Below are 12,013 nucleotides of genomic sequence, written 5' to 3'. Positions count from 1 at the left end.
ACCCTGAAACGAGAAATTCCGTTAAAAAAATTATGTAAAAAAATTAATAGGTCTATATTTCAAGCTCGTTTGTAGTGGAAGCTCCCAGCACTTCTCTTCCTGGTCCGTCCAAATCTCGTGAACCGACATCAGTGCAAATTATGCGCACATCTCGAAAGATTTGGACAGACCAGGAAGTGCTGGGAACTTCCACTACAAACAAGCTTGAAATATAGACTAGAAAAAATCTCATTTTGGGGCTTCAATAAGACGGACATTACATACGAGTAACATGGAGGTATTTGGATGGACATGCACTGCTACACCGAGACCCCCTGTAACTCAGAGAAGCCACGGATAACTCTGAAACTTCTCCCAGCTCTTAGTGGACATGAGAGTGAGTAGATGAGTGCAATTTGAATTTTGGGTGAACTATCCCTTAAGGTGAATAGTTGGTTACCTAATCCCTTACTGGAAATGTTTAATTTGCAACATAATTTGCATTAGGAATATCAACTTTTATCTGACAACAGTATAACTGAGGTAAAGCATGTATTTGTTTAATGTGTTGTCAACTGCTAGAACCACAGCAGCTACTTCAACTTACAGCCTATTTCCGCTTTGAACAAAGAAGTGTTGGCATTAAACTTATGCCAAAAGAAAAGGAAAGTCAGCCAACTTACAATAAAACTAATGAATCAATTTTTCATTGAATTGAATTTTTCATTTTGAGTGATTTAGCCAAGACTTTGTAAACAGGCTGACAAGTCATATTTATGTGACATGAGTTGATATTACTGTACAACTCTGTTTTGAATTGGGCTTGTATGAAGACTCCTCCATAGAAGACAGACAGAGAGGGAAACGGAGGTGTCCATACTTCTGATCAGTCCACTGCTTTCATTCTAATTTTCTTCTCATGGCAGTTATTCTATTTTTGAGGAAATATTTGACTGCTTTCCAGTCTCTTTGTTGCAGCGCTTTAGGTTCTGCAGAAATGCAGCGCTCACAGTCGGCTTTACCTGGAACTTCTTGCCTCACCAAAAACCTCTTCAGGTGTTTTTCTACAGCAGAAATTTCCTCGGGTGTCCAACGTTTTACAGCAGCTTTTTTACCTAAGAAGGCAGAAAAATATTACATTTTGATTAAACTGACAATTTCATAGCAGGAGCCCTGACTGCATAGCACATTACAGGACTCCCTGAACTGATAAACAGATAATCGATCCATCATTAAGTTCATGATTCAACCCTGAGCTTCACATTCATTCTGTAATTACTGGAGAATGGTGCATTCATGGACCACAGTACGTATGAAAAAATATTAAAATGTAAGAAAGTGATGTTATTTCTCTACTCGCTGCTCATATAACCAAGTAGTATTCGCTGCAAGACATCCACCCACAGCCGCTGGTAGCAAGCGGTGGAAAGCCAAGCCGTCGAGGACGTGTCATGCATGCAGTGTAATTTGACGTCAGCACGGAAAATTTGGACCCAGAATTGCAGCGCATTTTGCAGCACACAGCCTGTTCAAGGCAACAGAGAGATATGCTAGATGGCTCATTCTTTTTGGTTTTGAATGCTTCATGTCCCATTATTATTAGAAAACTTAAAATGCATTTCTATTTTTTCATAAATCTTGCCTCATGATCCTTTACCCTGGCTAGATCACCATGGTAATTTATGCTTAGGTTATGTCTAGAGTTTCATCCTAAAATCGGCTGTAAAAGTGCAGCTGTTCCACTATTTAACTCATTTACAGCTGGCATCACGTTTACTTTGAAAGTCCAGTGATGTGATGCTGAACTTCGCCAGACTAGAGCCATAGACTGTTAGGTAGGCCTAAAAGAAGTAGGTGATCGTTGCAGCGCAGTTCAGTTCATGGTGGAAGATCAGACCTACAAACATACACAGACAGCGTGTATGACCTGCACCTAACAAGTAATAATGACTGCATCAAAGCAAAGTGGACATTGGCCCATTTTGGTGACAGAACAGCATCACATGCTAGTCACCACAGATTAGTTGTGATGACTGTCTACAATGTCTTTTTTTTTTACCTGTGTGTTAGTCTCATCTGGCTTTGATTCCTCGTGGAACATCTGGGTTACAGGACAGGTCTCTGTCTCTACTGCTGCTGCAGGAGTCTGAGGGTCCACCACCTGAAATTTAGATGCCAGACAAGAAGACACTTAGAGCTGAATGAAGTCATAGGTGTATGTGGAGACATTCACAGCTAACAATGTTACCTAAAAGTAAAACAGATTCTCAAACAGCACAGAACTATAAGACTGAGGTCACAGCATCGTTTTTCTGAGATATCAGCAACTCTTATGAGCCATTACAAAGATTTGCAGTGCCTCACATTTGAAATATAACTTTAAAACACGCAAGAGCTCACACAGTGTACAATTATGACTGTTAAAATCAAACTTAAGATAATGCCAGTTGTTGTCACAGGAACATAAAAACACCAACAGTGAGAACCAAACGGAGGGGCCCCATATGGGTGAGACTAGAAACATACAAGTGTGTTAAGTTCCCCTCGCCCATCAAGAGTGTTTGTGACATGAAATGACCCCACAAGGACATGACTTGAAATGTGTGACATTAGCTGGCTGTTATCATACCATCCAATGAGTAATAACGACTATTTTAAAGCAATATGAACATTGATGGCCCATTTTGGCTTAGTCTTTCTGACTACAGCATCGTTTTTCTGAGGTATCAGCAACTCTTATGAGCCATTACAAAGATTTGCAGTGCCTCACATTTGAAATATAACTTTAAGACACGCAACAGCTCACACAGTGTACAATTATGACTGTTAAAATCAAACTTAACATAATGCCAGTTGTTGTCACAGGAACATAAAAACACCAACAGTGAGAACCAAACGGAGGGGCCCCATATGGGTGAGACTAGAAACATACAAGTGTGTTAAGTTCCCCTCCCCCATCAAGAGTGTTTGTGACATGAAATGACCCCACAAGGACATGACTTGAAATGTGTGACATTAGCTGGCTGTTATCATACCACCTAACAAGTAATAATGACTGCATCAAAGCAAAGTGGACATTGGCCCATTTTGGTGACAGAACAGCATCACATGCTAGTCACCACAGATTAGTTGTGATGACTGTCTACAATGTCTTTTTTTTTTTTTACCTGTGTGTTAGTCTCATCTGGCTTTGATTCCTCGTGGAACATCTGGGTTACAGGACAGGTCTCTGTCTCTACTGCTGCTGCAGGAGTCTGAGGGTCCACCACCTGAAATTTAGATGCCAGACAAGAAGACACTTAGAGCTGAATGAAGTCATAGCTGTATGTGGAGACATTCAAAGCTAACAATGTTACCTAAAAGTAAAACAGATTCTCAAACAGCACAGAACTATAAGACTGAGGTCACAGCATCGTTTTTCTGAGATATCAGCAACTCTTATGAGCCATTACAAAGATTTGCAGTGCCTCACATTTGAAATATCACTTTAAAACACGCAAGAGCTCACACTGTGTACAATTATGACTGTTAAAATCAAACTTAAGATAATGCCAGTTGTTGTCACAGGAACATAAAAACACCAACAGTGAGAACCAAACGGAGGGGCCCCATATGGGTGAGACTAGAAACATACAAGTGTGTTAAGTTCCCCTCGCCCATCAAGAGTGTTTGTGACATGAAATGACCCCACAAGGACATGACTTGAAATGTGTGACATTAGCTGGCTGTTATCATACCATCCAATGAGTAATAACGACTATTTTAAAGCAATATGAACATTGATGGCCCATTTTGGCTTAGTCTTTCTGACTACAGCATCGTTTTTCTGAGGTATCAGCAACTCTTATGAGCCATTACAAAGATTTGCAGTGCCTCACATTTGAAATATAACTTTAAGACACGCAACAGCTCACACAGTGTACAATTATGACTGTTAAAATCAAACTTAAGATAATGCCAGGTGTTGTCACAGGAACATAAAAACACCAACAGTGAGAACCAAACGGAGGGGCCCCATATGGGTGAGACTAGAAACATACAAGTGTGTTAAGTTCCCCTCCCCCATCAAGAGTGTTTGTGACATGAAATGACCCCACAAGGACATGACTTGAAATGTGTGACATTAGCTGGCTGTTATCATACCACCTAACAAGTAATAATGACTGCATCAAAGCAAAGTGGACATTGGCCCATTTTGGTGACAGAACAGCATCACATGCTAGTCACCACAGATTAGTTGTGATGACTGTCTACAATGTCTTTTTTTTTTTACCTGTGTGTTAGTCTCATCTGGCTTTGATTCCTCGTGGAACATCTGGGTTACAGGACAGGTCTCTGTCTCTACTGCTGCTGCAGGAGTCTGAGGGTCGGCCACCTAAAATTCAATTAAACAATTAGTCATGTTAAACCACATCACACATATCAAACATCACATGCATTTCCTTAGATACACTCAGAATAATACTGGAAACATGATTAATATTGGAGAAATACGAACATTTTTTACACTTAAATATGTCTGCAAAAAGAGGGCTGCCGCTTCACCCGGCTGGTTCTTAGCTAAGGTGCTGGAGACATAAACAATGTCAAAAATGAAAAAGAGACTCTCCACACACTTAGATCGATGCAGTTTCACTTTATTAAAAGCTAAGCTTTCGGTCTCACATGACCTTCATCAGAGCATACACTGAGACAATGGGCAGGCAGGTAGAAAAAGACACACACTCCTAATTTCATCAGTGATACACCTGTGTGCACCCTGGTGGTGGAAGCTCCACCTCTTGGGAAATGTAGTTCTGGGGCATACAAATGGCAGCCATCTCATAGGGTCAAAGCACAGGGTGAAGCACAGTCAATTTGTTACTTTGAACAATCAAAGAGAAACACAAATACAATCATGAAACATCTCCTGATTAAATAACACACTCAAAACAGGAAAAATTGGCTCTGGGAGGTGTTGACCTTCATCAACAGAGATACCCAAATAGAAAAGAAGAGAGAAAACCAGTACATTAAATTGAATGAAGAGCTATGAATGGGTATCAGGCAAAAAAAACATCATAAACCATAGTCTCTATATTCTAAATGAATGTCTAGGATTATAACAAAACATGCATATCGAAATCCTCATTCAGGCCCATTGGTTGAAGTGTGTCTAGAGTATCTATCAGAATAGCTCCCGTTGGCATAATCTTCTGTCCACATCTCCTCCTCTTGATAATACAATGTGCAATGGGCATTTTAATAAATAGATCACATTTTCTGTACTGCATGTGATAAAGCTTCTTACAGGAAAACTTTTGTGATCTATTTATTAAAATGCCCCTGTGATAAGACCTACATAGGTAAAACTACACGCAGTCTAAAACAGAGGATCAGCGAGCACAAGAGCTCCATCAGACGCAATGATGTGAACTACCCTGTAGCTCGCCACATTAGTGAATTCTTACATCCTATCTCCTCTCTGCAATTTCAGGGCATTGAGTACATTGTATTGTCAATAGGAGGAGATGTTGACAGAAGATTATGCCAACGGGAGCTATTCTGATAGATACTCTAGACACACTTCAACCAATGGGCCTGAATGAGGATTTCGATATGCATGTTTTGTTATAATCCTAGACATTCATTTAGAATATAGAGACTATGGTTTATGATGGTTTTTTGCCTGATACCCATTCATAGCTCTTCATTCAATTTAATGTACTGGTTTTCTCTCTTCTTTTCTATTTGGGTATCTCTGTTGATGAAGGTCAACACCTCCCAGAGCCAATTTTTCCTGTTTTGAGTGTATCACTGATGAAATTAGGAGTGTGTGTCTTTTTCTACCTGCCTGCCTATTGTCTCAGTGTATGCTCTGATGAAGGTCATGTGAGACCGAAAGCTTAGCTTTTAATAAAGTGAAACTGCATCGATCTAAGTGTGTGGAGAGTCTCATTTTCATTTTTGACACTTAAATATGTCTTTAAAAAAAAAAAAGAGGGACGGTGCGTCCACATATCAGTACACAGACATTTATGGGAGAACCAGCAAATATTACTACATGGTGAACATGAGTCTTGTGTGCACAGTACATTCACTTAACATGATGCTACACAGATGTGATAAGTTTAGCAGTACGGTTACTGAACGTGAATCAAGTCTTCTGGTCTGTGCATGCAGCTTGCTAGGCAGTGAGGGACACAGCGCCACATTCAGCACAGTACGTGAACCTGAATCACTCACATCTGGCCAATTTTTGTGACAGAACAGCATCACAAGCTAGTCACCACAGAGTAGTTGTGATGACTGTCTACAATGTATTTTTTACCTGTGTGTTAGTCTCATCTGGCTTTGATTCCTCGTGGAACATCTGGGTTACAGGACAGGTCTCTGTCTCTACTGCTGCTGCAGGAGTCTGAGGGTCCGCCACCTGAAATTTAGATGCCAGACAAGAAGACACTTAGAGCTGAATGAAGTCATAGCTGTATGTGGAGACATTCACAGCTAACAATGTTACCTAAAAGTAAAATAGATTCTCAAACATAAGGACATGACTGGAAACCTGTGTGACATTAACTGGCTATCACACCATTCATGACTGCATTAAAACAAAGTGAACATTGGCCCATGTTGGTAACAGAACAATATCATATACTAGTCACCGTAGTGATGGGATCAGCAGTTTGTTTGACTGTACTAAATCAGTAGAATCAGTCCATTAAAATGAGTCGTTCAAAAGATTTGTTCACTGAATCACTCTGTGCTTATGGAGCCCTGACTGCAAAGAGCATTATTCTCTAACTTCCTGAACTGATACACCGACAAACAATCCATCACTAGGTCATGATTCAGCCCTGAGGTTCAGATACACTCTGTAACACGTTCACTGCACTTAATGAGGGACATGATTGCAAAAAAAGAGAATAAAAAGAGGGACGGTGCGTCCACATATCAGTACACAGACATTTGTGGGAGAACCAGCAAATATTACTACATGGTGAACATGAGTCTTGTGTGCACAGTACGTTCACTTAACATGATGCTACACAGATGTGATAAGTTTAGCAGTACGGTTACTGAACGTGAATCAAGTCTTCTGGTCTGTGCATGCAGCTTGCTAGGCAGTGAGGGACACAGCGCCACATTCAGCACAGTACGTGAACCTGAATCACTCACATCTGGCCAATTTTTGTGACAGAACAGCATCACAAGCTAGTCACCACAGAGTAGTTGTGATGACTGTCTACAATGTATTTTTTACCTGTGTGTTAGTCTCATCTGGCTTTGATTCCTCGTGGAACATCTGGGTTACAGGACAGGTCTCTGTCTCTACTGCTGCTGCAGGAGTCTGAGGGTCCGCCACCTGAAATTTAGATGCCAGACAAGAAGACACTTAGAGCTGAATGAAGTCATAGCTGTATGTGGAGACATTCACAGCTAACAATGTTACCTAAAAGTAAAATAGATTCTCAAACATAAGGACATGACTGGAAACCTGTGTGACATTAACTGGCTATCACACCATTCATGACTGCATTAAAACAAAGTGAACATTGGCCCATGTTGGTAACAGAACAATATCATATACTAGTCACCGTAGTGATGGGATCAGCAGTTCGTTTGACTGTACTGAATCAGTAGAATCAGTCCATTAAAATGAGTCGTTCAAAAGATTTGTTCACTGAATCACTCTGTGCTTATGGAGCCCTGACTGCAAAGAGCATTATTCTCTAACTTCCTGAACTGATACACCGACAAACAATCCATCACTAGGTCATGATTCAGCCCTGAGGTTCAGATACACTCTGTAACACGTTCACTGCACTTAATGAGGGACATGATTGCAAAAAAAGAGAAAAAAAGAGGGACGGTGCATCCACATATCAGTACACAGACATTTGTGGGAGAACCAGCAAATATTACTACATGGTGAACATGAGTCTTGTGTGCACAGTACATTCACTTAACATGATGCTACACAGATGTGATAAGTTTAGCAGTACGGTTACTGAACGTGAATCAAGTCTTCTGGTCTGTGCATGCAGCTTGCTAGGCAGTGAGGGACACAGCGCCACATTCAGCACAGTACGTGAACCTGAATCACTCACATCTGGCCAATTTTTGTGACAGAACAGCATCACAAGCTAGTCACCACAGAGTAGTTGTGATGACTGTCTACAATGTATTTTTTACCTGTGTGTTAGTCTCATCTGGCTTTGATTCCTCGTGGAACATCTGGGTTACAGGACAGGTCTCTGTCTCTACTGCTGCTGCAGGAGTCTGAGGGTCCGCCACCTGAAATTCAATTTAACAATTAGTGATGTTAAATTACATCACACAGGTCAAACATCACATGCATTTCCTTATATACTCAGAATAATACTGAAAACATGATTAATATCGGAGAAATACACACATTTTTTACACTTAAATATTTTTAAAAAAAGCTCCATGCTTAATCCAACCAACTCACCTTGCTGCGCCATGGCCATTTTGAATCACCATAGTTGTACTCAATTTCAGATCCTATTTCTATTTTCTTCATCGCGAATAGGCACAAATGTGGCTTGTTGTTAACTATGATTTTTTTCATGACACAGTTTGGATTTTTGTGACTGTCATTGACTAATCTTCCAAGAGATTCATCTTCTTCAGATGCATCAAGGCTGAAAAGTATAAGAAAGATCATAGTAGTGTTTTAATCTTAAATAGTTTCATTGGAAGAAATATGTTTTAATGAATTTTCCAAGAGTATTTGCACTTTAGTTCATTCATCATCTATTAAAAGTTTGTTCTAGGGTTCATTTATCTAGCGGCTATACATTTATACAAAACATCTATCTTTACATGCTTACCAAAAGTGACAGTTCTGCCACTCAAAGTCAAAGAGGAATGTGCTTTCAATGTCCGAGTAACATCGTGACTGGCATTCTTCCTGTGTGAGGAGTTTTCCCCTGTACTCCAAGACAAAGTCCCCTGGTTCAATGGGGTTTGTGGCAAACACTCCTCTTCCTACAAGAATATAATAAAGTAAAGGCATGTTACAGTTTGTTGTGAAGTGGGTTTGTGTGCTGTCTAGTCAATGTGCCTGCAGACAATGCTCAGCACTTCCCCAGTTTGATGGCGACAGCAATAAGAGTTATTTTAGTTTCTTAAAAGAGGTCCCTATTGTATGCATTGATATGCAAGTACAGTGAATATCACAGTCAGTCACATATAACCTACACTGAGTTGGCAACCAAGGAAATGTCACTTCCGGTCAGAGCCGTTACACAGTTGGGTAAGCTCAGAGACGTTCAGATATAGAAGTTCAGGTTGTGGTTTTTCAACTTGGTAAACAACAATTCAGGCAATGTCTCAAAGTATCTAGAGCCGGCCGGCGAATGTTTAATGTTTACTTCACAGGACACTTCAGTAGAATATTTTAACAAAGCACACTGTCTTGCCTGGACTGTAAAATATCACACTAATTTCTATCAGTCTGTCTGATTGAAATTCTCTGTCAAAAGCAAAAAAGCCACATATGTATAACCTGAACCCTAAACTGTCCTTTGTATGCACTTTATGGGTTTGCTTTTGAAATGCATAAGTTGTGTCAAGGAAACTACTGCCACTTACCTTTGTCACTGTTGATAGGCTATGTCTTGCTAAAAGGCCAGGCTTGTCAGTGCCAGACAGGATATGTGTTTTTGCATCATCTGCAGGCCTGATCCTTCTTCTCCTGGACATGATGGCCCTGGGAAAACATTTTTTAATCGTTACTCCACATTCACCATAAGAGAATTGTTCAGTAAGCTATTGTTGACAGACAAAAAAAATACATCTGCACAAAATGATCAGAGATAAGTTAATATTGTGCATGTTCAGACTAGTTTAAGACCAGCTGCAAAATACTACCAGCAACAGCAGGTCAGACTAAACTAAGCAGCCACTGAGACAGTTTGCAGTTTATGTAGTCTAATAAAATAAAAGCCTAATATAAAATCGGCCCAGTGCGTGATATAAAGCTGCCGCTTCAAGTGGAGATTTTTTTCCCCACATATAGCCCGTTCATTCATCATCCTCTGAATCAAACAGGTGGGGGACCTGAGAAATCCGCAGTACCTGTAGTTTGCTATCATTCTTTTATCACCGTGTCTCGTGCGGGAGACGAGATGAGGCGGCTCGAGCCAGCTTTGTGTTCATGTCAACAAAACCTGAAGCCCCGGTCCGGTTTCCTCCTGACGAGGCGAATGCAGCAATAACAACAACAACAACAACAGCAGCAACATCAACAGCTGATTCCGTCAGGTGAAGATGCTCAGAGAGAGAGAGAGAGAGAGAAAAGTAAGCTGCTCAGCGTGATCCCTCCGTATAAACGCTGCGCTCTGATCCAACTCCACTGGACTTTCACCCCCACATGCACACACCCCAGCCCGGCTAACCCGGCCTGCCAGACTAGCAGTGATCACACCTGTACTGCGAAGGAGGCTAGAGCCAGCGTTGTTTCATTCATGTCAACAATATCTGAAGCCCCGGTCCGAGTTAACACTACGACGCTGGTTGTCGACTCGGTTTATTTCCTCCTGACGCGAGTCGGATCAACAACAACAATCCCCCCGTACAAACGCTCCGCTATGACCCAGCTCCACTGACTTTCACCCCCCCACACACCCCACACCCCGGACGGCTAACCCGGCCAGCCTGTGAAAACACCTACCTTCGGTTAAAGAGCCAGACCGGCCGCCGCCTCCTCCTCTCCCCATACGGTTGTTTGGCGTTAGCAGCTACTGGGTTAATTAACCCTACCTGCCTTTTCTGCACTGTCTCGCTGCCACATTCACTTTCTAGGGTGGTTTTAAATAAAGATTATCTTGCTTAAGTTACACGGAATGCCGTTAAAGTGTTATTGAAGCTTGTTAATTGAATAGAGTGGAAGGTCGCGACCGGAAAGGGAGATCAAGTTACCTGCAGGCTTTAAATCAACATCCTGTTTCAAACTAAGGTTAATGGTAATCTCCGTATAGTGGGGGTTTTAATTTGGAGGATATCCGGGAAGAAGTTCATTAATTCAGTACACTTTGTGCTATGAAATCCCAAACTTTGAATATTGACAGCTCTCCAACACTGCCGACTCCAGTTTTAATGACCCGGCTTCACAAACAATTAGCTGCATCACTCCCCCGTTACCCTCTCTCTCTCGTCCAGGTGACGTACTGCCAGCAGAGCAGCTGCGGTAACGTAGGTCTAGGTTAAAGTAATGGCCTTTTAGCCCGCATGTAGCATTAGAGCTAACCACAAGTAGCTAAGTAGCCTAGCTAAAGTTAGTAGCTAATCGTTATTGTAATAAAGTAGCCTAATTTACGTCTCTAATATAAACGATACAAACTATAAACCAAAAAACCATGCATATATCATTTTGTCACGGTAAATGTGGTTCAATATTTACAGATTCAACTTAACACTCAGCTTACCATCACATATAAGTCTTTTTCTTCTTCTTCTTCCTCTTCTTCTCTTGGATTCGCGGCAAATCCTACTCCCGGCCCCAAACCGGAAGTACGTCACCACCAAAGTACTTAAGTGTGTGCACACACTTCCGGTGTGTGTGGGGGTGCTACGCCACCTTACGGGCTCCAGGGGCGCTAGTGAGCAAAAAGCTCGCACACACTTGGACACACATTTCAAGTTTTTGTGACCATGTGGGACATGCAATAAAAAAGCAAGAGGGGCATCAGGGGGAGCTCCTGAGGCCCTTTTGATTGAAATCGATCTGGGGCCCGCGTTTTAGGGCCCCGCGTCGGTCTTGGGCCCCCCACTGTTGGTGGGCTCCCACCGCTCAGACCCCCTGAAGTGGTATTTACAAGTACACACACACACACACACACACACACACACCACACACACACACACACACACACACACACACACACACACACACACACACACACACACACACACACACACACACACACACACACACACACACACACACACACACACACACACACACACACACACACACACACACACACACACACACACACACACACACACACACACACACACACAC

The 12,013-nt window shown here is 41.7% G+C and overlaps 2 protein-coding genes across 2 annotated transcripts in view; both read right to left on the bottom strand.

Moving 5' to 3' along the window:
- The window catches only part of ids (iduronate 2-sulfatase), a 28,959-nt gene that overhangs the window by 15,626 nt on the left and 1,320 nt on the right, over nt 1-12,013 (bottom strand). The window lies entirely within an intron of this gene.
- Nucleotides 1,871-10,706, bottom strand: LOC146980225 (uncharacterized). The gene is made up of 10 exons (XM_085788866.1): nt 10,661-10,706; nt 8,817-8,973; nt 8,435-8,627; nt 8,155-8,256; nt 7,223-7,324; nt 6,290-6,391; nt 4,253-4,354; nt 3,147-3,248; nt 2,039-2,140; nt 1,871-1,876 (listed from the first exon to the last, which is right to left on the bottom strand). Exons 1-10 carry the CDS (start codon nt 10,704-10,706, stop codon nt 1,871-1,873), a joined length of 1,014 nt encoding a protein of 337 aa, XP_085644992.1.

This window comes from Trachurus japonicus, chromosome 10, assembly GCF_045865225.1.
Source record: "Trachurus japonicus isolate A0001 chromosome 10, Traja_1.0".
Lineage (NCBI taxonomy): Eukaryota > Metazoa > Chordata > Actinopteri > Carangiformes > Carangidae > Trachurus > Trachurus japonicus.
The sequence above is the reverse complement of the archived record's forward strand: the minus strand, read 5'-3'. Positions and strand labels throughout refer to the sequence as shown.

Excerpts from the sequence above, each read along its gene's own strand:
- LOC146980225 (XM_085788866.1), bottom strand. The coding sequence starts at position 10,706 with ATGGGGAGAGGAGGAGGCGGCGGCCGGTCTGGCTCTTTAACCGAAG. Across the intron at positions 7,325-8,154 it reads CAGATGAGACTAACACACAG|GTGGCGGACCCTCAGACTCC; the intron begins GTAAAAAATACA and ends TCTAAATTTCAG. Across the intron at positions 4,355-6,289 it reads CAGATGAGACTAACACACAG|GTGGCCGACCCTCAGACTCC; the intron begins GTAAAAAATACA and ends ATTGAATTTTAG.